This window comes from Electrophorus electricus, chromosome 1, assembly GCF_013358815.1.
Source record: "Electrophorus electricus isolate fEleEle1 chromosome 1, fEleEle1.pri, whole genome shotgun sequence".
In the NCBI taxonomy this organism is placed as follows: domain Eukaryota; kingdom Metazoa; phylum Chordata; class Actinopteri; order Gymnotiformes; family Gymnotidae; genus Electrophorus; species Electrophorus electricus.
Genome location: NC_049535.1, coordinates 12,358,884 through 12,383,160, shown reverse-complemented (window position 1 = coordinate 12,383,160; position 24,277 = coordinate 12,358,884). Strand labels below are relative to the sequence as shown.

The window sequence follows — 24,277 nt, the reverse complement described above, 5'->3', positions numbered from 1 at the left end:
AGAACTGGAGCACCCTGGCAGTGTTCAGCTCAAAGCTTTCCGTTGTAGTGATCAATACCCCATACACTTGGCAGGGCCATACAATGGCATTTTAGGCAATTGTGTTTACAAATCAGACTGTGTGCTATCAGAAGTTAAACAAAGTCAGTCACTAAATATGTTGGCTGGAGTAGAAACCAGGTGACCAACTCCATTAGGGTTTCACTCATTATATTTGCACAGTGATGCTCATGCATCATCAAACCTTTAAGTCGAGCCAATTTAGAAGGTGAAACGATAAAGTGACAGGAACAACTTTTCCTCCCAAGACTGTTCAGTTCAGGCATTAATACTAACAAGTGCAAGTACTAAATAACTACGGTAACAAAAGGCCTCAAATATAAAAAGACACCAAGTAATCTCATGCCAGTTTCTGCAGACAGCCATTTGATTTGACATTTCAAACTTTATTTTGGTAAAATTATACAATAAACATACAGTTTCCTCGTGCAGTGCACAGCTTCTAAACTAGTACATAAAGCAAAAGTAAGTCTAAGGGCTCCAACTCATGTTCTTTGGCATGGTTTGGTGAATCAAAAGCCTGCAATTTCTTCTGTAAATGCACATAAACTTTTCAGCAAGCGCCTTTTAATTAAGACTGACTGAATTTACCACCAAACCAGTCAGAGAACAATGCTTTCAAATGCCCAGTTTCTGCAAATGCAACAATAGAGAATTGTGGTTTTTTTTTTCCTTAAGATTGCCGTGTGCCAGACATTCACTGGGGGGAAAGAAAATGTATTTTTATTTGTTTTTTAATTTAAAAGAAAGAAAGAAAAAAAACAAAAACCGAACAAAACACAAAAGGGGGAAAAGTAAAACAAATTTGGACAATCTGGACACTTTGTACTGGTAGATATATTTAGAAAAATGTTTTGATTACCTTTGTCCAAACCTTGGCATGGTTTTTAGCTCTCAAATTTTGGCTGCCAATTAAGTATAATAGACATTTTTGGCCATGAGACTACAGGTGAGGATTTTGACAAGTCTAAAATGACCTTGAACATTAAAAAGCTCACACTACCCCGAAAAATAGAAATTTCACGCATACGGGTGACATTCAACATTCAAGTGCCAGTGTTTTTGTACTGTCTTTTGGTCAAGTTACTTGAAACTATCACTTTTAGGCTTATAAAAATAAATATTTCTCAAAAATGCTTAATAAATTACACAAACTAGCAGCAAAAGTAGAATCTAGTAATCTGTGTGCAAATAGCTAAATTGCCCACTGCCGATTCCCTGGTCCCAATTCAGTCCTGGTTAAATATTGAGAACCCTTCCCCGTTTGTAAACAAGCTGCGTTTTTTTAAAATTATTTTTACAGTCTTCACACACAATATTTGGAAGCTTAAGGACACGCACTCAAGGCATTTGATATAAAACTCTAGATGTGCAATAAAATCACTTTTTTGTAAAACTTGATGGGCATAACACACACGGGCGTAGACCTAAATAGCACCACTCGTCTCAAGTTACCACAATACTGTCAGTGCAGACGCTTCAGTTCATTCTTTCAAACTTCTTTAAAATGTCAAAAGGCACAACACACTTGAGAGGAAATCTATTGCACTTCAGTTTAATGTAGTATCCTGCCCCCTCTCCTGCTGTCAGGGAGAGAGCTAAGCCCCCGCCGGCCATGCCGGCGAGTCCGCTGCCCCCTGTGCCGGACGGGCAATTGCAACCCTGTCTTTGGCCAGGATGCCATGGAAACCTTACCTAGTACCAAAAAAAAAAAAAAAAAGAAAACAAACGATAACAAAAAACAACCCAAAAATAGAGGGAGGGAGAGAGAGAGAGAGAGAGAGAGAGAGAAAAAAAGTGTTATGCCACAACTGCACTGGTGTACATTATTCCAGCCCCAGGAAGCCACCACTTACGGGGTTTCACAGGGGAGCCATGTCTCTAACGCGAGCCCGAGGATGCCTTTTCAAAATTCAACGCAGCTTGGGGAAAAAAAAAAGAAAAAAGGAAAAGGAAAAAATCTGTTTGATGTTATGTTTAACAACAACAACAAAAAAAAGCCTGCTGCAGAAATTTGTCTGAATATAATCTCCTTGACCAAAAAACAAGAACACTAGCATGGGAGTTCCTGCAGAGGAGGCCAGGCCTGGCGCCGGTCCACTCTGACACTGTGGTGCTAATGTGGCCTTTTGAGTTTAATCCACGATGGCTGTAACGCGGAGTCCATTGAATTAATTTCAAGAAATATTTCATAAGTAAAAAAAACAAAAACCAATTGCCACTTCCACAATAGTTCAAGTATGAAACAGAATGAGCAACTTAACTCCACTCCTCCAAAATGGCTAGTTGGCGGTACTGAACTAGCTACCTGAAATGTTACGCTTTCACCAGTGGGTGCGTTCCAGCGCCGAGTGTCCAGATGCTGGCGTGAAACGGATGGGGATTAGGACTAAGGGTTAGCACCACACTGTTCACAAATGACTGTGGCCATAGAGATCATACACTGGAATGGCTTGGTATTTCTTTTTTCATACGACTACCACGTCCCTAAGAGGTAACTCTCCAGGATAGAGTGAGCACGATTAACATTTTAATTTCACATCTTTGTTGCCTTGCCAAACAAGGGTGCAAGCCAACGGAGGGAGGGGCCCAAGCCCTGTGTGACAGTAGCCCAGAGACCCCTGTGACAAATTTGAAGTTCAGAACGAGATTGTGACTCAGTCAGATCATCCTGGTGTTTGCCAAGGTTTGATTAAGCACAAGCTTAAATTTCATTCTTTCAAAAACCAAAATATTCAGGAAAAAAAAACCCAAAAAACAAACAAAAACAGAAAAGCAGGAACAATAAAAACTCAATCATGGCCACGTGTCAGCCAGTCTGATGTTTAAAAAGGAACAAAAAGGTAAGTCTAAAGGCACAGTACATTAACACACAAATGATTCTCATTTACTACAACGAAAGTAATGACATGTAATGGAAAACCAGTCATAAGATCCTAATCAAGCAAAAATCTGCCTCTCTTTTTCCTCGTACAGACAGACGAGCTGGTCTGGAGGCGGCTCCCAGCGTTGCGCCCCCCCCCCCCAAGCAACTCCAGTTCAGTACGTGCTCAGAGAATCACAGCTGGTAATGTACTGTTTGAGTTCTTCAAAGCTACACAGGGTACAAGTGTGGCTAGGTTACATGTGGTTTCTGTTCAGTGAGTTGGGCATGGAGAGCCACTGGGTAAAGGGGAGTGAGTTGGGAGAGATTGTGGGGATGTGGGGGACACCGACAGCTCAGTTTCCCCACCAGTCCACCTGAGAATAGTTTCCTCCATAGCCGTCACTGTTGTAGAAGTTTCCAAATCCACCTGTGGGGGGGAAAAGGACAGATCAGATCAGCAAGGGCACCACGAGCGATCGTCAATTGAACAGGCAAAGGAAGCGAATGTTTCAGTGAAAAAATAATATTTTATTTATTTAAATTTTAAAAAGGAGGCTATTAAGGCTCCTCCCCCAATGAGGGCTTTCCTGAGCGAAACCGACCCTTACCACCACCGAAGCCGCGGTTTCCGCCGTGGCTCCCTGCGTTACGGTTGCCGCGGCCGCCGAAGCCTCCGCCGCTTGAACTGCTGCTGGTCTGACGGTAGTCCCTTGCTCCGAATCCTCCAGAGAACCTGAACGCACGTTAACAGAGGCCCATCAGACCAGCGGTCCATGCGCTTCTATTTCAAAACTTTGATCCAACACGTAGAAAACGGCGCTCGGCTGGGCGCAGCAGTTACCTCTTTGCACGGCCACGGGTGCTGCTCTTATGCTGGTGCTCGTAAGCCAGGCTCTCCAACCATGACGGCACTTCCTGTTTTGCCTCCACCAGGATGTCCAGCAGGTCCTTGGTGATGTTGCTGTTTTTGTCATTGAAGAAGGAGGTGGCAAGGCCTGCAGAAACAGGGGCGGCGTTAAAGCCTCGCCGGCCTTACGTCAAGGGTCGAGAAAACCCCTGCGTGAGCAAATTTACGTTACTGGCAACAGGCGGGTCATTACCAAGGTTGCCGACGCGACCGGTTCGGCCGATGCGGTGGACGTACTCCTCAATGTCACTGGGCAGGTCGAAGTTGATGACGTGTTTGACGTTACAGATGTCTAGGCCTCGAGCGGCCACCTGCGTGACGGGGACAGACGGCTGGTCAGTGCCGCTCGACCGGGGGAGTGCAGAGAGGGGAGGAACGGGGAGAGACTTCGTAGTGCACGTACCGCGGTGGCCACCAGGATCGGACATCTTCCTGACCGGAACTGGTGCAACGCTTCCTCTCGGTCACGCTGCGAGCGGTCGCCATGGATACTGGTGCAGGCGTAGCCTTCGCGGTACAGGAAGTCCTCCAATGCGTCGGCGCCCTTTTTAGTCTCCACAAATACCAGAGTCAGAGAGTCTTTGCCTGGGGATGGGGAAAACACAACCGGTTTCAAAGGGCTCACCAGAGTGTGGGATCACAGCTTGGTTTAGATATTGGCAACAGCAATAAAATAAAACATTCAAAAGTTGGACACAAATCTGCCACTCTTTTACAGTTTCGCAGATAAAAATGTCACGGGGGAACAAGACGATCAAATGGACCCCCCCCCCATGAACAAAAACAAACACTGGCACTATAAACAAAAAGGAGCAACCACAACAAATATATGAATGAACTGTCCAAACAGGAGAAGAAAAAGGAGAAAAATAAATAATTATGACATGCAACCAGATGGGAAGCTACACAAAACACTGGGGACCAGACAAGCTTTGAGCAAAAGAAAGATGTAATGAGACTTGTGGGTCCACAGGGGGGGGGTTAAGTAAGTCTCTACTCACCAGGCTTCTCTCTGCATTCCCCAGTACTGTCCTGAACCTCGCTTGGTATGACTTTGGATAAAACCAGACCTCACAATAAACGTATGCATTCCTAATACCCTATTGCAGTTTTCAGTTCGCAGTACAGACAATTCCACGTTAAACTAACGGTTCTACATTTGAGAAATATTTGTTTGAGGGAAAATTCGAACTGGTTTGGTCTCCATCGGACTTCCAAACTGTAAAAGTGGGGAAAATGTGTTGTTGACCCCAGCTGACCCCATTACTAGAAATGTTTTAAATTACCTGTGGCGTTCAGAAGGTCGAGCAAGAATGACCTCTTATCACTCTCTTCCACCCAGACCACCTTCTGGGTGATGTTCTCTGAGGTGGAGCCCACCCGGCCCACAGCCAAAAATATGTAGTCTTCCAGGAAGTCCCGTGCCAGGATCTTGAACACATCCAACATAGGATCAATTAACCCCACAGAAATAAATTTCCCCCTGACAGCTATGAAAGCATTCTTCATAATTAATAATACACCAAATGAGGAAGTCTTCCAAATCCAAACTGATGGTGTTGTAATTGGATGTGCTCTAGTTCTATACCTGGATCTCCTTGGGGAAGGTGGCACTGAACATCATGGTTTGCCGCAGGCCTTTGGGAGGCATGGTGTCCTGCTCCACAATACGCCGGATCTGCGGCTCGAAACCCATGTCCAGCATCCTGTCCGCCTCATCCAAGACCAAGTAACTACCAGGAGAAAAGGAAACACCCCCCCCCACCAGCTTTTTAATTTCTACCCCAACAGAAAAATGAAGGATTCCTAGATCCATTACTGTTTAGAGTGACCTGACCCAGCAGGGTGGAGCTAGGACCGCAAAACCACAGGACCTCCCCCAAACCCTACTGTGTCACACAACAGCCAGCTCACCTGCAGTAATCCAGGCCGATCTTGCCCCTCTCCATCATATCTACAAGACGGCCGGGTGTAGCCACCAGTAGGTGGCAGCCTCGCTCCAGGTCACGGATCTGCTGGCCGATGTCGGCCCCTCCGTAGACCACGCATGGACGAACTCGCGAACGGTAGGCAAACTACGCCATTTGGGGCAAAGAGGAAGCGAAATGTTGAAGACATGAGGTGTGGTGCTAGACCAAGAACCAAAGTCTGTTCAACGACCCCAAGCTACAAAAGCACAGTTACCTTTCTGGCCTCATCGTAGATCTGGAGGGCCAATTCCCTAGTCGGAGCCAGAACCAGAGAAATGGGATACTGCTTACGACGCCCATACCTCCCGTTCTCCTGCAACGGCAACTGTGCATCAGCTCAGCCGCACGATGACCAGCTTGTGCACAATTTAAAACTCCCCAACAACATTCAAGTCCAGTGAGCTGGCATGGCAGCGGTCACACCCACTCACCTGGCCGGTGCTCTTTGCAGCCTGCAGGGCGTCCCCGGGGCCGTCTGTGTAGATCTGACTCAGTACCGGCAGCAAGAAAGCAGCGGTTTTACCAGAACCTGAAGGGGGGAAGGCGGTTATGAAGAGAAAACCAAAGATCAACACCACCACTTCACGAGCACAGTGTCTGAGGGTCTTGTGCCGTTCCGGCGCATATCTCACCTGTCTGTGCGCATGCCATCAGGTCTCTCTTGGTTTTGATGATGGGAATTGCGTGTTTCTGAACAGGAGTCGGTCGTGTGTAGCGACTAAGGGTGATATTACCCATAATGATCTCTCCCATAGCCACGTCATGGAACTGCAGCACAAAAAGCAATTTGCCAATTAGCATTCCACGCTTAACACATGAACAATTGGCCATTAACCCATGAAAGAGCAGAGACAGGTGCCAAGATGTGGAGACTCACACTCTCAATGTGTGGAGGGCAGTTGTGGCCCGTGGCTTCAACAGGAATGTCGTCATATTTCTCAAAGTTAATCCCCGTGTTGCTTCCAGAGAAAAGCTCACTGCGAGGCGGGGGTGGGGTGGGGGTGGGGGGTGTCAATCCGTCAGTATATCTTGCGCAGACGAAGAGGCATAAAAGAGCAAAAGATTGGCACTTACTGTTCCAGCCTTTCGTTGGGAGCCAGAGGTTTGGACCAGTCCTCGTCGTCTCTGGACTCCTCCACCCAGCGGCTGTTCCCGCCACCGCCGAAGCCCCCACGTTCATACCTGATCGAGCCCGTTAACAAAGACCCGAGTGAAATCTGCCCTGCTGAAGGTCAGTGTATGGCGGCAGCTCAAGGCGAGCTTTGAGCTCACGGATTTCAAAGAGAACAGAAGCAAGATTCACCTTCCTCTGGAAGAGGAGCTGCGATCGCTGAAGAAAGCAGACTTGCCCCTGTCAGAACGCCCACCGAAGCTATTGTAGGCGTTATCTTTGGGAGTGTTCCATCCACCTCCATCTTTGTTTTCATAGCCAAAGCCTGTTATATACACACACACACACAAAATAAAGTTTCACTTCACCCCTAAAGCACAAACTTAAAGAAAAAAAAAATAAAAAATCTAAAATGTCCATAACATTGAGTCACATGTCAATCCTTTGAAAGTCAACCTGCAAAACCAAGGCTGTGTTGTGCTCACCTGTGTTCTGCACAGGCTGAATGGGGTTGTAGGCCCCGCCTCGGCCTTTGAAGCCCCCTCTGCCTCCGCGATCACTGCGGAGGGACCCGCGGTTACCAAAAGCTCCACTCCCGTTCACGCGGCCATCCCGGCCATCGTGGTATCCATTCACAAACCCATTGCTGCGTCCACCGTCCCATCCTGCTGGAGAGTCTGTAGAAGAACCAGACAAATGAGTCATTAACTTAACAAGATGCAAGGCAGGGAAATTTATTTCGCTAAAACCAGTAGTCTGTACTGAGACTTGTACACCGACACCAGGGGTGGGACAATACAAGAGAAAGGGGAATGGAATATATGCTTGTCATTGACCGACACCAGCTACCCACCAAACGTCACTGTACGTGCAAAGGTTTGTGGCCCTTATCTGAACACATTTCTGTTTGCGAGTCTGCAAGTGCTTTATCAATTGTCTTTGAGCACAGTCAAACGACTGTTTTCCTTCCCGCAATAAACTGAACGAAGAGGCTTCAAAAATAAAAATCCTCTCGTATTGAAAAACCACAAAGGGTCCCTGTGCAAAGGCCATCAGAATAGAGACTTACAGCTCCTTCCTGGTGGCACTGAATAAGCGCTCTGTCTACCAGAGGAGAAAGCCCCTGCTAAAAGAGAAACATATAGTCAGGAGGGTACTCAGGCCAAAGGGGAGGTTACATGGGTGAAGACTGATGTGGTGGTTAAGATCAATCTTGTTGCCACAAGGACACGTAGACCACACAAGCTTCTGCTAGACTGCTGGTGCATACTAATAACTGCAGAGTAGCTGTTGGGACACTGACAAGTTTTCAATTCATGTGGTGACCAGATGTGACTTATCAAGAAGGGATCAGACAAAGGAACAGTGAAACCACCAATCATTTGGAATTCCAAATATACAAAAACACTCAATAACGCAAAGTAGAATAAACCATAATAGTCACAAACTGCTATTAATAGAGCGGCAGGGGAGGGGTCCTCCCAACCAGTTGTCCCCAGAGGGCCTTAAAGATCGCTTGCCAATCCTCCTCTACTGCCGTTTACATCGCATATCAAAAGCCAAGTGCCTGAAATGCTCAATTCTACATAAACTGGGAGTCTGGCTTGTTGGAAAGTGCTTCCTTATTTTGTGAACTGCTTGGCTGACCTGTTGCATACTAAGTGAACAACAGGATCTAAGAAGAGACCAGTACGCCGTACTCCAAATAGCCAATGACACAAACCAACTCAATTTCAGTTCAAGTTATTTGATGTTTACCATGCACGCAGACATGCAAAGACGCAGATTTAGACGAAGCAGGGACATTAGAGAATTGCATTTCAGGTCATTTTTAATCAATAAATTAACCACCTCCTGTCTCAACATGAAAGGAACACTTATTTAACTGGCAAGATCTCTCAATGGTTCTGCTCGAAATGCAACCTGCCAAACCTCCACCTTATTTGACATTAGTTATGAGCATGTTTGATGGCTCTTAATCCGAGTACACATCCTTAAGGAATGGCGCTTTGAGTGTGTATCGGCGACTGATAGGCGAGTATAGGAGAGGAGTGAAAAGATCCAGGCCTTACCGTTTTTGGAAACATCTTTGTTCCTTAAGTGAGGTGGAATGTAGCGTCCTGATGACAGACAGCATCGGTCAAGATGACACTCAAACAACTCTCAACAGACTAATCATTTCTTAGAAAAGCATATTCTGTATTGCCTGATACACGAGTGATCATGGAGCTTGTTCATCAGTTTAACAAATGTTTTTACAAAAGTTACATGTTAGTCCTTAAGGACACCACACCCACTCCCCATTTTTTGTGTACTCCATTTAAAAGCACACAGTGGGCTGAGAAATTTTGGGTGGTGGAACAGAAATTTGGGGACTAGCTAGGCGTTTTGTGGGGCTAATACTTTATGAACTACAAGTTAAAACATTAGACATGACTGTCCCCTTTAACTGAATCAGAAGAACAATAGCAAAAAAATAAAATAAAATAAAAAATACTTACTGCCAGTACCTCCTCCTTGTACATCAGAGTTCAAGTCTAGGACAGCAAGCTGAAAAGGGGAAGAATTATTAAACAGGAGGTGAAAAAATAAACCATAAAGTAAGTTAGGTCCAACAACTGGTTGCATACAAAAGAATAATTTCACCAGCACAAATGTGGAAAATCTCTGCGTATTACGACCCACAAGCTAAACTCATCTCTCCGTACACAATGAAGGTATACAAGGACCTCCCCAAATAACGAGGCTCAGTCATACGGGGCGAGTTCATGCGCTTGTAGGCTTAGGCCTACAAAAGGCAAGAGCTTTCACAACCAGGCCGTGTTTCAGCTCCACCAGTCACGGTTTTATAATGTGAACCAAGGCATTTCCAACTATCCGTAAATAAGGGAGATTTTCCTTAGTAAAAACTTCAGATAACGACGTCAAATGATCTGAATCAACTTGAGGTGTCTGGTGTCACTTGCGTAACGGGCTAAAACGCAAATTTCTATTTTTTAAAACTCCTCACCCACTAAAAACAGTTTTTGTTTGAGGTTTAGCAACAGATGACCCATAAACATGTCACGAATCGCCTTTGTCAAATTCCCCTAGCTAAGCTAACGCTAGCTAATTAGCCAACCAGATAGCGGCTAGCTGACCTGTTTTCATGGGCACTTAAGACCCAAGATAGAGAGGCTAGCTAACTAACGGTTTAAAACAACATACCTAAACGCTTTTAAGCACAACGGCACTTGTAAAAAATTGTATATTGTCAGTTCTTAGCTAAGTTGGCTCTTTTATCAAGATAGCCAGGTAAACATTACAACATGTACCACCGTCGTCATTTACAGGAATGTGTGACTGGCTACTGCTAATATGTAGCTACTCTGACGCCACATATTAAACCGCAGGGATTAACGAGTTAGCTAGTAAGAGTCCTGAAGTTACATCTTGTTTATTCCGCCAGAATATTAAATGTAATGAATTTATAAACGAGATTAGCTCGCTAGCTCCTCTCGGCTTGGTTGATGGCCAGAATCATCGATCCTCGGGGAAAGAACAGCCAGCCAACGCCACGCTTGCCAAAATGCGCCGACAAATGATCCGTGTGCCCTTTTTAATTTACACAATTGCACTCAACAAAAGCTTATACTGCAGCGCTAACCGCTTCGTTTGCATCCGCACCTGAACCGTCAGGTAGCCAAGCTCGCTCGGCTAACCGGGCTAACGTGGCGGCGCGGTAGCGTGCAGTTCCGCCATCATCGCCTCCTCCTCCTCCTCCTCCTCCATCTCCACCAACAACCTCCATTTTAGCCACCAAATTACGACACGCAGTTAGCCGGCGCTAGGACAGCCAAGATTCACCACTCGCGTACGTTATTCCGAGTTTTAAACACTCGCTGTTGACGGACGCAAAGAAAACGCATTCGCGTGTTTGAACTCACCTGCTGGTCTAGACCGTGGACATTTTCAACGGCCACATGACTCATAACTAAAGGGAATCGAGGAGTTGTTTCTGTGAGAAAAGGGTTCCTTTGTTCGCCGGTATATCGCTCGTCCTCCCGAGTGCGACTCTTATCGACGATGACTCGATTTGACTCAACTTCCGAACAGAAATATCTCCTTACTCTAACAGATATAAGTCACACACAAAACGATAACGACTACTTTGCCTCTGTATTGATTCGGATATATAAAACGACGGTTGGCTCGTCTCTACCGTGCCGAACGCGCGCTACGCTGCTAACAGACTGGGTCCGTGGCGGAATAAGACCGGAGAGGAAACCGCGGAATCTTATTGGCCCAGAGACCCACGACGCCATCGCGTTATAGTATCGCGATATTTTGCCTTTACAAGGACCCATAACACGGATCCCACTTCATCTCTAAAGACTGAGTGGCATAATTAATATATTCAGTTATTCTAATACTAAAACCCGAACTGAAACTTATAACCTGATATTATCTGGACTAGGATTTACCCTTCTCCTATTCTGAATGAGTTCGGGACTATCTGCCCAAAAAGAATTATGACGTAAACATGCAACTGTAGGGAGGTTGAGTATGGCAGTTTCACTGATCCAGGTCAAGTCCTACTCTTGACTAAAGTGAGTTGCAGTGGTTATTCAACAGTGGATCTGTAGGCTAACAGTATGTGTAGACCTTGTGTGGGGTATCTTAGCAAGGGCCTCAGTTGCTCAAGTTCTATTCAGTCATAATTATAAGTTGCTTTGGACAAAAGCATCAGCCAAATGCTTCCCAAACTTCCCAATAAAAGCTATTCATTCATTTATGTTGTGACAGAGAAAACTCTACCCAGCAACACAGTCAAACATCTGTATTCACAAAAAACTATATATAATGAAGCATTTTATTTTTCCAGTGCCAGTGTTTCAAAATGCTCATTTAATAAAAATTTTAAAATAAATATATATTTTGAAAAAAATATAATGAACAGAGTAATAATTCAAATACCATTTTTTTTATTTTTTATCTTTAAAGTATAATTTTACAGTGTGCTGGGTTTGTACAGTGCTCTAAGGCAGATCAAGGACTATTATCCATGCATGTTTCACAAAAAGAGCTTTAGAAGAACTCAAAATTAAACTAAAAGAGGACAAAAAAAAACAACAACCAATGCAAATCTGATCGTGAATTTACAAAAATGGGGAAAAATGAAATCAAACCCCCATAAAAACCCCCATAAAAACAGATTTCAACTGTGAGACTTTTCAGCCTAAGAGGAGGAAGCATTGTTAACAGACGGGCTGAGAATGACGTGTAGTGCTTGTTCCGATGTGTGAGGAAGGGAATCGCCAGTCCACCAGCTCCATTCGGTTTCATACCACTCCTCCCAGAACACGTCGGGAACCTTGTCTCGCCTTGTTCGTAGCACTGAGCTTCATGGCGCCAACTGTTACCAAAGACCAGCTCAGATTCCATAGTTACGGGTTAGACTGTAAGTCTATAGGCCACTGGTATGGTTTTGGCAGACGGTTCAGGGCAGTCTTGAGCAGATCCATGTATTTTCTACAGCGCTTTGGACAGAGACTACTGAGTAAATACATCATGGAACAGCTTGCTTCAAAACGGGGAAAAAAAAGCGATATTTGTAAAGCAACCTTGAGTTTGAGAAAGGCGCTATATAAATGCAACTATAATAATAATAATAATAATAATAATAATAATACCACCATGATACATTTTGCCCCCCCCCCCCCAACGTGCATTATGTATTTACAAAATGTACCACAAATAAAAAGCCAATAAATTTTTCACTGCATTTACAAGTTTATTTTCTTTGTGGAGCAAAAAGTTTGTTATGGTACTTTTGTGCTGAGGAAGAACCCTTCGAGGGGAAGCCTTGGTTGGCTAGCGGAGCTCCAGAACCCAACAAGCACCACCAAAATAAAAGTCAGCAAAAACAGGGGCTGCAACTTTTATGTACAGTAAATATCTCCTGGTAAAAATAACATTTTCCTTTTAAATCAGACATTCTTTGCACATTCAGCAAAATAACCTTTATAAAAGAAAACAATATTGTGGGCTCGATTCAACTTTCGCAAGGTTTTCTTTCTTTTTTTTTGGTACTTCAGACAAAAGCTTAAAAGGAAACCCAGACATTCGTGAAAATCATTGAAACGAACCTTCCACACCAACATAACACCCTGGACACTGCGTCAGAGGTATGCACTCTGTATGCCGCTCTCATGAATGCAGCAGGTGTCCTAGAGGCTCAGTTACAAGTAGGCAAAGCCAAACTGGAGACTGTTCTACTGTTGACCTAGTGTTACCCTTTTCAGACTATTTCAGTTTACCATTAGTCTAAATACCGACTTTCTAAAGTGATCGGCAGAATGGAGCTGGCGGGTTGAGCGTGCAGCTCCGGGAGAGCCTCACCTCGCCATGGGTGCTAATGAGACCTGTTAGAAGCGAGACAGGAGGCGAACAAGCAGAGGTGTTTGAGGAGCACAGCAGCTGCACTGCCCCGTTCCAGAGGGGAGCCCCAAAACACACACACACCCCCCCCCCCCCCCCCCCCCCCCCGGCGCATTACCGTCAACTTCAAACCAGCCCAGTAACTTGAAAAAGTCGCATGAAAAAATGCAGAGAAGTGCTTTTGGATCTACAAATTCCAAAATCATCATAGGTGATGCCACGTCCAAGCCAAGAACCCTGCAAAGGGCCACTGGAGGGCATCAGATTTTATTACTTGTGGTGAAATTGCACCGGTGTCCATCCACCCAAGCATTACCATCTAAATCATGAAGACACAAAACCCACACCTACAAAAGAACCTGCCCCGCAGACTTCCCCAGTCCCCTGTGTAATAGCAGGTTATAATCCAGCTGGGTAAAGGTCTCGTAGACAAGTGCTGTTCACCAACGACAATTTGGTTGCTGTGACAGCTGATGGTTACTTAACAGTCCAACTGCACGCCATGTACACCATCCCTATTCCTGAACACAATTACTCCATGTGCAATCCTTCCTTTATACAGAGAGCTGTACATAGGCAGTGTGTGTGCGTGTGTGCCTGCGCGCGCGCGTGTGTGTGTGTGTGTGTGTGTGTGTGTGTGTGTGTGTGCAAAAATGCGTTTTTGTGCACCAAGCCTGGCAGGGTAGTCAGTGTTTAGAGTCAAACCCTTCCAGTTTCAGCACACAACCATGTGAACCCTGGACACAGGGACAGGACATTAGTCGTGAGGAAAGACAGAGGGGTGGTAACTAGTACAGCTGGGCGAGATAAGAAACGTTAGTGGCTGGGGAAGGAGGGGCCGAGGAGGTCTAAGGGCCTCTGGAGGTTGTTCTGTCCTAGACAGCGGAGGCAGGTGTTTATAACGTCCAGGCCTGCCCCCAATGCAGCAGGCAGTGGGGCAGGACGGGGACGTGGTCGCGAGGGAGGCTCGGGGTGGTGGTTACTCCTTCGTCTGCACAGGGGGCACCTCCTCCGTGCCCTCCCAGCTCTCTTGAGGCCTCTGGGGGGGCCGCTGAGGGTTGTTCATGTGTTGGGCAGCTGGGCCTGTGTAGGGCTGCGTGTGGGGGTGGTTGTTCGGCTGTGGGAGGGAAGAAAAGAAAACATAAGTGTGTCATGTAAATGTACTTTACATTTTACTGCACAATTACCATGTTTGACTTGTTCAATTACCCTATCTGTGTATTTTTGGTGCATTTCTGTGTGCATGTACACGCTTGTGTATATAGGCTTGTGAATCCTTGCATGTGAACAAGTCCACGTTTATGTTTGTGTGTGTGTGTGTGTGTGTGTGTGTGTGTGTGTGTGTACACCTGCTGATACTGTGTGCCAGCTGGGTGCGGGTAGAGGGCAGTGTCCTCTGGAGGGGAGGAGTCATGGTCATCGGGAGCTTCCTGATCATCTGGTTCCTGCCACATCCCACGAGAGCGTATTAGTAACCTAACCCAGCTTCAAATACTGTATTGAATAATTTATATAAAATTATAATTGGGCAAACAAATATTTTTACGGAAATAAAAAAACATGTCCACAGACATATGACTAGTGTTGCTCCCGTAAGCTGTACGATATCCTGAAAATCAAGCCCCTTTTCGGGATGGACGGCTCACCTCCTCGGGGCAGAGCTCGCAGGCCTTGGCCAGAGTCATTCTGGCGCTGTGGGAGCGCTCCAGGAAGTAGCCGTTAGAGGTTTCGTTACTCTGCACGGGAGGAGACCAGTTGTTGTAGCTGTACTGCGGGTTGCTGGTGTACGGCCTCCTCTCTAGCTCGTCGCCCAGCCATTCCACCGCCCACGTCCACTTCCTTTTCAAATCCCCGTTACTCTGTAAAGCAAACCCAACAACAACAAATACATTTTACATCTCTACTGTGTTTACTTAATCACAGATCAGTCTCTTTCTACAGTGTTTCTTCAAATCAGTTTACATTTATAGCATTTTTATCCAAAGCGACTTACAATTCTGACTGAACACAACTCAAGCAAGTGAGGGTTAAGGGCCCTGCTCAGGGGCCCAACAGCGGCAACTTGTTGGGTCCCTTCGGTTCACACACAGAAGCCTGCAGATTCGCTCTCTCACCTGAAGGATCTGATATGCTACAGAGCAGTTGCTGAACAGAGCCACCATGCACTTGATGCACTGATAAGCCCTCTTCTGATAGTGGTTCTTGGAGCGCTGGATGGTGTCAAACAGCCCGTCCCGGTCATCGGGAATCCCCTTTAGAACATTGTGAATCCTACACGCGCGCACACAGACACACACACACGTTCTCATTAGCTACATGACTATGTGAAAGCAATGCAACATGTGTCACACAACTGCAAAGGAGTTACGGTGCACAAGTCCCCCCCATGAAGTGCCCTGGCCCCAAGGGCGGGTGGGTGGGTGTGCGGCTGACCTGTGGGTCTGCCATGAGTCCTCTATTAGCAGAATCTGGAGGAGTAGATCCAGGTAAGGCCTCAGCTCGTACGTGTAAGAGTACGCCACCTAACAGGACGAAGCGCAAACAAAAAGAGCGCTCTAAAGGAATGCTGGGAAAATGAAGCGTGTTTCGGGCCCAATTCTTGCTGAAGGCTACGTTCACTGTTCGCGTTTCTGCTTCCACCTTTAGCCATTCTCCACTTTGAAGCATAGTGAAAAAGGAAAAGCCCAATTTAGACTCATTCCACCAAAGGCTTGAAGCAGTTCAGAAAAGCATTATAAAACCAGTTCCATGTGGGTGCGTGAGGAACGTCGGGTCACGCCTCTACGCCTGCGAAGTCGGTCCAGGCCATGTCTCTCGACCGGACAATCATCACACGCACCTGCCAGAGGAGCTCGCTGAGCACAGTGGAGGAGAACTGAGGGTTCTCCCAGCAGCAGAAGCGCAGCAGTTTGACCGTCTCCTCGGAGTTGCTGCAGTCCTCAATGATTTTCTTCACGTAACTGGTCCGCACAAACAGGATCTCCGCCACCAGCTGCTGCAGAGGCATGATGGCCGCTGTGAGGTTGGAGTCGCCGTACGGGTTTGGAAGAGCCGGGTTACCTGCAGGACGGGTGAGAAAACGAATCCATGGCGAGCCAAAATTAAGCCACTGCACACAAACTTTCTAGGGCTGGTCTGTTCGCCCCTCACCTGTCCGAGAAAGATTATTATTCCGAGCCATTAACATTAACTTAAAACGTGTACTGACCAGTTAAAACGCAAGACGATGGTTTTATTATGCTGTAATTTGTGTGTGCGTCCAATTACTCACCGTTAATTGATGACTGCATGCGGGTGGAGCAGTCGCAGCAGCGGAGTAGCTGGGACACCACCGTGTAGAGCTTCCCCAACTCTGCGTACTGGTACTTGATGGGGGGACCAGGACCCTCGTCCAGTGCCACCAGCATGAAGGTGGCTGGCACGTTAAGCTTCAACAGCTGCGTCTTCTCTGCCAGACCTACACACCCCACCAAACACGGATGAGTGCACAGCACATGGTTTCAAAACAGGAGCTCAGTTTAGGAGCCTGTTCCCCACAGTCTCACAATAGGACCGGATACGAACATGTAAAGCTGACCCATTCATCCGAAGATCTGGCCCTCACCCCCATCACATACAACTTGACCTGGATTAAACACGCAATGCTCGTCTCCGTAAGACAATGTGCTGAATTGTTTGTTAGATGATTACTTTTCAACTTTCCATTATTAAAAAAGTCCTTCCTGTGCTCGACTGTGGAAACAACCAAGTAATAAAGTACACGTTTCTGCCAAAAGGCCTTTGGCTGCACAGGATTCTGTGTGCCAAGGGCTTCAGTGCTCACCCAGGTTGGCATACATGACGAAGAGGTTGAAGTACTGTTGTAGATGTCGGCCGTGCTCGGACACCTCCCTCCTGAGCAGGTTGAGAACCGCCCGCAAGAGGTGATCGCTTAGGGTCAGACTGTCACAGGTCTTCGGCCAAAAACAGGTAACCAGTAGGAGAAAGAAAATTATTATTATTATTATTATTATTATTATTTATTTATTTATTTATTTATTTTTTAAATCTCCCCGTTTTCTTTTATTTTATTTACAACTGACGGAAACACTCGACCCTACATGACCATCATCTCATTATCTACCGCATTTGAGATTTAGTCATTTCGGACTGACCTGTGAAGAGCCCGGCGAGGTGCCGGGGATGAGGCAGGGCCCATCTTGCAGTGAGAAGTGTGCGATGAAGACTATTAGTTTGGCAAAGGCCCCACGGACCTCAGCACTAGGGCACTCCAGGAGGTACTCGGAGAACCGCTGGGGGAAGGCAAACAGGAAGTTGTGTGCAAACCAGCAGCGCACAGTCTTACTGTGACGCAGTAGGACGCACAGAGCGTCGTACCTTAAAGAATGAGGACAGAGAAAGGGACAAAAAAAAAACAAAACAAAAAACACCACATCACTCTTAGTTCATTACGTCAAAGATAGACAAACAAATACAATGCCCCACCCACCCACCCACACACACACTCACCAGTCACTAGCAGGGCCTCGGATGACTTTCTTTGTGTGGAATCCTGTACTGAACAGGAATCTAGCAGCAAGCTGAATACTTATCATTGCTATTTCTTCAGCTTCAGGTAACAGGTGATCTTGACCTTGTCACAGTAAACAGCAAAGCACCATTCATCACGCACAGCAACCAACCAATCCAAATTCATCGACACTCGCCAGGACTGTCAGGACAGTTGTAAATCCCAACACCACACACTACAAGGACTGGAGAAACTATACTGGAAAAACCTGGCGATTTAATTGCATCCTTTCTGAAACAGCAGACCTGATTATAATTTCAGATAACGTATTGAATTGTTACCTAAATAATTGTAATCTAATCAAATCTGGTCAGAGACTGTGTGTCAAGCACCCTGGCATTTCTGGAGCTCATACCTGGGGGAGGGTTCAGGTAGACGCTGTTGCAGGTGAGCAGCTTCTTGACAAACTGGAAGTACTCCAGGCTGTACTGCATGCGGCTGTGCATGAACTGCACGTTCTGCTTGCGCACGCTGCACTCGATGGCCGACGGCATCTTGAGCTGGTGCTGCTTCGGCATGAGCGTCAACTCGGCGATGTACGTCAGCAGCTCACCATCGCCCCCTGCTGGTTCCATGCGCTCGTAGAACAGGATGTAGGCGTTCCACCAGCGCTTCTGCCGCCGGTACGACATGCGCTTCATCATGTGGTCGAACACCTCGCCCATGTACTCGCCGCCGAAGCACTGGTTCTTCATCTCCTCGTCGTCATCCATCTTGCACTCGGTGACGTCGCCGTCGTCGAACTTGTACCAGCGGTCCCGCTGGCCGTCCGTGGCTGTGCCGTGCCGCTGGACAATGTAGGAGTAATAGTGACCACCGCTGGCTTGCCCAGAGTGCACCAGCACACCCATGAGCCGGTACCGGGAGCTGCTGCCCGGCTCCGCCTCCAAGGGAGGGGTCTGGTGGATAACCTGGCTCTCCGGCGACACCTGGTCTCCCTCCAGCTTGGCCACGCCTGCCACGGTGTATGGCTCCATGTCCAGCTCCCGCGGGAACTCGAAGTAGTCGTTGAACTTGATGGCACACTCGCGTTCCCAGTCATAGTCGAAACGTTTCAGCTGGATGGCCAGCACTGGGGGGAGCTTCTTAATTAGGAGGCGCTTCACCGTATCAACCTAGAGAGGGAGACAGGGAGCAAAGTGCATGGGTTTTCAGTCAATACTACTCCAATTGAAACAGAAAAGTGTTTCAAGTTGCACTGTATCCATCTGTAAGTCTTATAGTACCTTCTTGTTGCATTTTTCACAGTGATATGCATTGGCTCCTTCCAGCAAGTCTCCTTTGACATACTGCTCCAAGGAGTCCAGGAGGTTCTGATGGTTCCTAATGTCTACGTTCAACGCGGTGAAAGACTCCTCACACTCGTATCTACCAAAAGCATGAAGAGGACTTTGGTTGGACATGCGCGCGGAGCTTTGGAGAGGACAGTGTAAACGTGGTACGCCTTACCTGTGGGGGCATCCCTGGCAAATCTTCTGATCTGCAAATGAGCCCCCGAGGACCCTGCTGAGCATGCTGGGATGGCCGAGGGCCTTCAGCGCCTCGTCCAGGCTGTCCACCAGAGAGTTGAAAAACTCCAGTGCATCATGCTGCTCTCGCAGGTTGACTGGCTCCCCCCATAACCTGCAGATGAAGGAATTAAGGGAAAATCATGTCCCTGAGTGACCCCCCCCCCCAAAAAAAGTGCAAATGTACACAGTCTAAGAAAGGAGAGAGAAAGAACTCAAAACATGCTACACTACCTGAACTGTTTCCAGAACCCTCTGGGCACGTAGTACTGCAGCTGGGAGGCAGCGAGGTGGCCAAAGATGACCTGTAGGTGGCGCAGCACTCCGATATTGTACTCCTTGCGATCCTCTGCCTTATTAAGAGAGGGCTTGTCATCAAACTGGTGATGATAACTGAACACTTCATCCCTGGGGTCCACATTACTCTGCAGCACAATAATAGGAGTCACGTTGTGCTTCGGGAGATTAAGCATGTGGAGATACTTTGCCAAATGTTCTGGCGGTGAAACAAAATTAGATTTTTCCCTTGTCTACAAAGTTCCCTGAAAATAGCCACCAGCGTTTAACTTTTTTTTTTTTTTTTTTTTTACATCGCCGTCCTGCTTCTCGTCTCCAGATGTGTCGTCGTCCACGTCATTGCCAGTGCCTTCTATGGCCAGGATGCCATTGCGAATGGGGGGGATCATGTACAACTGCTGGATCACAGAGTTCATGTAACAGGTGGCACCTGCATTCTTCAGACCCACAAACCCTTTGATGGGCCGGGGACCCACGGGCGGGAGGTACTCCCATTCTGCAAGAGCCTCAAAGCCTGGGAAAGAGGACGCACCACGGTAAGACCATTACCCACCCCACCCCAACTGAATTTGTACAACCAGTCTAGACAGGCAAGGTGTCCAGTGTTTTCTTTACAAGTTTTGCACTACGAGACAAATCGAGCTAATCTTTAGCACTAATGTAATTTGGTAAATGCATGCCAGAGGCTGTCGGCTGTCAGTTCTTACATTAATGACATGCTGAGGTGGTCTGGGACTCAGTATTACTGTTAACTACAGAAATGACAAAACTACACTGTCTTTCTGAACACCAACTCCAGGGGGATCTCTTCCTGGGATAAACAGAACCATTTACTTCCTTTTGAAGGCCAAATTGTATATCTGACAATCTATTTAAAAGGTGATACTATGCAGCTTAATGTCATCTGAAACAATATCATCTTAAAAGCTCAAGTTTAAATGAATGGGACTTTTAAAAGTCTGTAATGTTTGGCATTGCACGGTTGCCAAATAAAAGTGTAACACGAAACGCTGCTCCTGCCAGACGTTCCGTGATCGTGCTTCCCTTAAAACCCCCTCTCCTTGCTGACACGTGCCTACGTAGTACATGTCTGTGAGCGTGTCTACGATCCGCTTCAGGTTGCGAAGGCATCCCACGGCGAGGGCCACGAGCAGCTCAAAGCCGGCGTTGATGGAGGCGGGGCTACTGCACACTGGAATGGCCTGCTCAGCAGGGAAATCGCCCGTCTTCACATACTGAAGGTACACATTAGACGCTGGGAAGATGAAATCATCTACCAGTTCCTGCAGGCAGGAATAAGACAGGAGCAGGAATTACTACATTTATTTACATTTATGGCACTTAGCTGACGCTTTTATCCAAAGTGACTTACAATTTTGACTGAGTACAGCTTGAGCAATTGAGGGCATTAAGGATCTTGCTCAGGGGCCCAACAGTGGCAACTTGGCAGTGGTGGGGCTTGAACTGGCAACCTATGATTACTAGTTGAGCATCTTAACCACTTAGCCACTGCTGCTCACTACTATAAGACATTACGTCTACGAGCCAATAGCCAGGTTGTTTTCAGAGCCAATAGGATGTGCTAAATAACATTGGCTCCGCCCTGCTACACCTTAACGAGCCTGGCCCTACCCTGCTCACCTTAATGAGGTTGGCTCCACCCTTCTCACAGCCAATGTAGTATTTTTTCTCAGGTGTCTGGAAGGCCAATAGCTCCTTGGTGACCCCCAAATGACCCTCTAATATGGTCTCTTCCACACCAGTCTCCCCTGTGCTCTTCACCTCATCCTAGTGTGGATAAACACGTCAACACATGCAAAAAAAAACAAAACAACAACAATAAGAAGGATGCACAGTGCATGGGCTATTCTGAGTCAGCATCCAAGCGAGTCAGAATGAGTCATGTTTATTTGGAAGTAAATAACGGTGTTCTCTGGGTGGGCGGAGTGAACGCACCCTGATTCTCTTCAGCCAATCGATCTGGTTGTTGAGCAGGACTTCGGCGTTGGGAAGATTGATGTTGCTGTTGTAGGCGTAGTTGAGCAAGTGTCTTAACAGAGTGAAATAGTCCGCAGCGTGTGTGGCTCTCTCCTTTGCAGTGCTCTGGGGGGAAAAAAAACCCAAAAACAAACAAACCAACATTTTAGGAAGTGTAACAACGTACAATAGTGTAAATGGATGAGTGCAGAGCAAATGTCTTCACCGACACGGCACGGCACTGTTCTGGAGAGACCACCCATCAGTGGGGTAGACTAACTGATACTAGTGGTAAATGTATTTTGGGGTTAATTAACTGTCTGAACTCACTGCCAGTACAGTGAAGAGGAGGGTGATGAAGAAGAGAAGGGGGCGGTGGCCCATGCAGCACCGAGTGGCCATGAGGAAGAACTGCTCCTGAGCCATCTGCCGCACCAGCCTTGATGAACGCACAGTGATTAAATTCAAATGTGTTTCAAGACACAGGCAACCCGACCCTCAACGCACAACAGGTAGAAATATGAACAAAGCATTACATAATCAAAACAAAAGTTTCACAGCTGTGTAGTTGTATATTTGATTTTAAAAAAATGCCAGACAGTAAGTTTACATTCACTTTAAAAATGCGATCGTGTGTGCGCGCGCGCACGCGTGTGCTTATGCACATGCGTGAGTGAGTGTGTATACATGTAATAGTGCATCAGATGGTAAATGATAAAAGGTCTGTTTGAGTGTGTGTGTGTGTGTCTGTGTCTGTCTCTCAGTGGTACTCACCTGCTCTGACAGTGCAGCAGCAGGTCAATGATAAAGGTCTGCCAGGCCTTCTCCTTGCTGAGCGCATCCAGTGCGGTGGGCATGAGGGCAAAACACAAGGTCATGACCTCCAGTGCCTCACAGCACACCTGCTCATCCTCGCCATCTGGCTCATTGCCTGCGTTGGTCTGGAAAATACCAGAGCCCGGCACACCACAAAGTTAGAGCCCAGTCCAGCATCAGTGTGGAATACACCACTGATCAGAGCCCAGTCCAGCATTAATCTGGAAAACACGACTGCACAGAGCCCAGCATCAGTCTGGAATACACCACTGATCAGAGCTCAGTGTCAGTCTGGAATACACCACCGATCAGAGCAGAGCCCGACGAACAACTACAAGACGTGGCAGGCATCTGAAGCCTGATGAAGTGAGCTTGAGCTTCACCCTGGTCTTTTACCTTTTCATAGATCTTGCTGATCTCGTCGTTGGAGCTGAACACCAGCTGGACGCTTCCACAGCCGGAGGCCCACACAATCTTCTGCACCGCCCGGATCACACAGATGTCTGGGATGTACTTTGAAGCCTGGAAGGAATTCTGAGAAGCAAGCAACAGCAAGGACATTTATTACAACTCACTCAAAATCGAACAAATCTTGCGATTGACTTTGGTGGGATTTACATGCGAGAGTTCATGTACCTCATCGGAAATCTGCTGTGCCAAACGGAGCGCAACGTTCCGCAGCATGCACTCTGAGGTGGGATTGGGAATGTTCTGGAGGGCATTTTGGAGCACCAGGGCTTGGTCATGGGTTGCCTGGTTTATCTGAGGGTTACCAAATAAAAAACAAATTAAAAAGCATGCTTCTTCTGTACAAATAGATTATATAAAACAAAAACACCCCAGACATACTGGTGATGTGGGATTGGTTCCCTCCACGACAGGCTGGCATGCCTCTGCCACCGTCTTAACATGCCCAAAGCCAACTGCAGTGAGTAGGAGCTTGGCAATCTTCAGAGCATTCAGGTAGGCACCACGGCGGGTCTCCATATCGGCACTGGGCAGGAAGTTGTTCCTGGTGAGCATGCCCAGGACGAGTGGCAGGCCACCGCTCTTCAGGAAGTTGTACTGGAAGTCACTGGCGTCGTCCCCCAGAGTTCCGCTGGCTGGCATTAGAAGGGCATATACAACCTGGAATGGGGGAACGTCTAGCTAGGTAAGCAGGTTGGGACCTGATTGCACCCTGCATTAACATGCAAATCACTCAAACCACATTCTTCTGTGTCCACATACAAATTAGGCAAGCGGAAACGCGTCTGCAGGCTGACGGCAGAAATTACAGCCGCTGCCAAAAAAAGCTTTGTCCTGTGGCAAAAGGGATGCTTCACTGTCTGTTGTAGAGGGGTTCTGTCCATATCGGACAGCATCTAATTCACTGGTAGCAGCCCGTGAAGAACAATGTTTACCATAGGATTCAGAAAGTAAAACGTAAACAGACACAATGTGTGGACTGATGTGGGGTTTTTTTTCCCCACACAGAAAAGTAAGACCTCAGACGGTAAGTGTACCTCGGTGAGGTAGAGCACTTGGGACGGCGACGGTCCAAAGAAGCGCGAGTCCAGCGTGGGACTGAGGCTGCTCTCTCCAAGCTTGGCGTGGTCCAGACAAATCGCCCGCAGGTTCTCCACCGTAGCGTTATCTAGCAGATGCATGCATCGGAAAATAGAAACATTGCGTTCTGATAAGTAACAAGATACAGTCATGAGATAGAGAAAGATATTTTAAGCAATGCAGTAAGATATTTTAAGAGACACTGCAACAGCTAAGCCAAAGGCCGC

At 47.0% G+C, this 24,277-nt stretch overlaps 2 protein-coding genes across 12 annotated transcripts in view; both read right to left on the bottom strand.

The window, feature by feature from the left end:
* Positions 1–409: 409 nt before the first annotated feature.
* On the bottom strand, positions 410–11,155 carry ddx3xb (DEAD-box helicase 3 X-linked b). Of its 8 annotated transcripts, none has more exons than XM_027018412.2 (20): positions 10,841–11,155; positions 9,416–9,464; positions 8,987–9,034; positions 7,984–8,040; positions 7,400–7,591; positions 7,107–7,239; positions 6,878–6,985; positions 6,681–6,780; positions 6,436–6,571; positions 6,235–6,332; positions 6,018–6,116; positions 5,748–5,908; positions 5,422–5,566; positions 5,120–5,264; positions 4,835–4,885; positions 4,237–4,418; positions 4,027–4,144; positions 3,768–3,921; positions 3,529–3,659; positions 410–3,353 (listed from the first exon to the last, which is right to left on the bottom strand). In XM_027018412.2, the coding sequence occupies exons 1-20, from the start codon at positions 10,883–10,885 to the stop codon at positions 3,280–3,282; spliced, it is 2,226 nt and encodes a 741-aa protein (XP_026874213.2). In that variant the 5' UTR covers positions 10,886–11,155; the 3' UTR covers positions 410–3,279. The 8 variants fall into 8 exon arrangements, with proteins under 8 accessions (XP_026874213.2, XP_026874215.2, XP_026874214.2 ...); XM_027018414.2 differs by having other exon boundaries at positions 3,535–3,659; XM_027018413.2 differs by having other exon boundaries at positions 7,984–8,037.
* A 2,285-nt stretch (positions 11,156–13,440) lies between these two features.
* LOC113582616 (probable ubiquitin carboxyl-terminal hydrolase FAF-X) overlaps positions 13,441–24,277 on the bottom strand; it is a 28,280-nt gene continuing 17,443 nt past the window's right edge. For 3 of the 4 annotated variants that reach the window (XM_027018472.2, XM_027018473.2, XM_027018474.2), the window contains 24 exons: positions 24,008–24,138; positions 23,352–23,630; positions 23,139–23,264; positions 22,899–23,036; positions 22,461–22,627; positions 22,017–22,125; positions 21,666–21,812; positions 21,351–21,497; positions 20,785–20,992; positions 20,003–20,223; positions 19,647–19,837; positions 19,354–19,527; positions 19,131–19,272; positions 18,260–19,019; positions 17,844–17,967; positions 17,489–17,711; positions 17,158–17,287; positions 16,606–16,791; positions 16,174–16,394; positions 15,768–15,856; positions 15,449–15,605; positions 14,981–15,193; positions 14,684–14,779; positions 13,441–14,451 (listed from right to left, as the gene is read on the bottom strand). In XM_027018472.2, the coding sequence (XP_026874273.2) occupies positions 14,314–14,451; positions 14,684–14,779; positions 14,981–15,193; positions 15,449–15,605; positions 15,768–15,856; positions 16,174–16,394; positions 16,606–16,791; positions 17,158–17,287; positions 17,489–17,711; positions 17,844–17,967; positions 18,260–19,019; positions 19,131–19,272; positions 19,354–19,527; positions 19,647–19,837; positions 20,003–20,223; positions 20,785–20,992; positions 21,351–21,497; positions 21,666–21,812; positions 22,017–22,125; positions 22,461–22,627; positions 22,899–23,036; positions 23,139–23,264; positions 23,352–23,630; positions 24,008–24,138 (4,517 nt within the window). In that variant the 3' untranslated portion in view covers positions 13,441–14,313. The remainder of the gene's footprint in view (positions 14,452–14,683; positions 14,780–14,980; positions 15,194–15,448; positions 15,606–15,767; positions 15,857–16,173; positions 16,395–16,605; positions 16,792–17,157; positions 17,288–17,488; positions 17,712–17,843; positions 17,968–18,259; positions 19,020–19,130; positions 19,273–19,353; positions 19,528–19,646; positions 19,838–20,002; positions 20,224–20,784; positions 20,993–21,350; positions 21,498–21,665; positions 21,813–22,016; positions 22,126–22,460; positions 22,628–22,898; positions 23,037–23,138; positions 23,265–23,351; positions 23,631–24,007; positions 24,139–24,277) is intronic. The other variant, XM_027018475.2, reaches the window with a different exon arrangement.

What these genes read in the sequence shown, in the direction of transcription:
- ddx3xb (XM_027018412.2), bottom strand. Translation starts at nt 10,885, where the DNA reads ATGAGTCATGTGGCCGTTGAAAATGTCCACGGTCTAGACCAGCAG. An exon ending in CCTTCCCCAAGGAGATCCAG is followed by an intron (nt 5,265 to 5,421) that starts GTATAGAACTAG and finishes GATGTGTTCAAG; the next exon opens with ATCCTGGCACGGGACTTCCT. An exon ending in GGAATGCAGAGAGAAGCCTG is followed by an intron (nt 4,419 to 4,834) that starts GTGAGTAGAGAC and finishes CCCCATCCCCAG; the next exon opens with GCAAAGACTCTCTGACTCTG.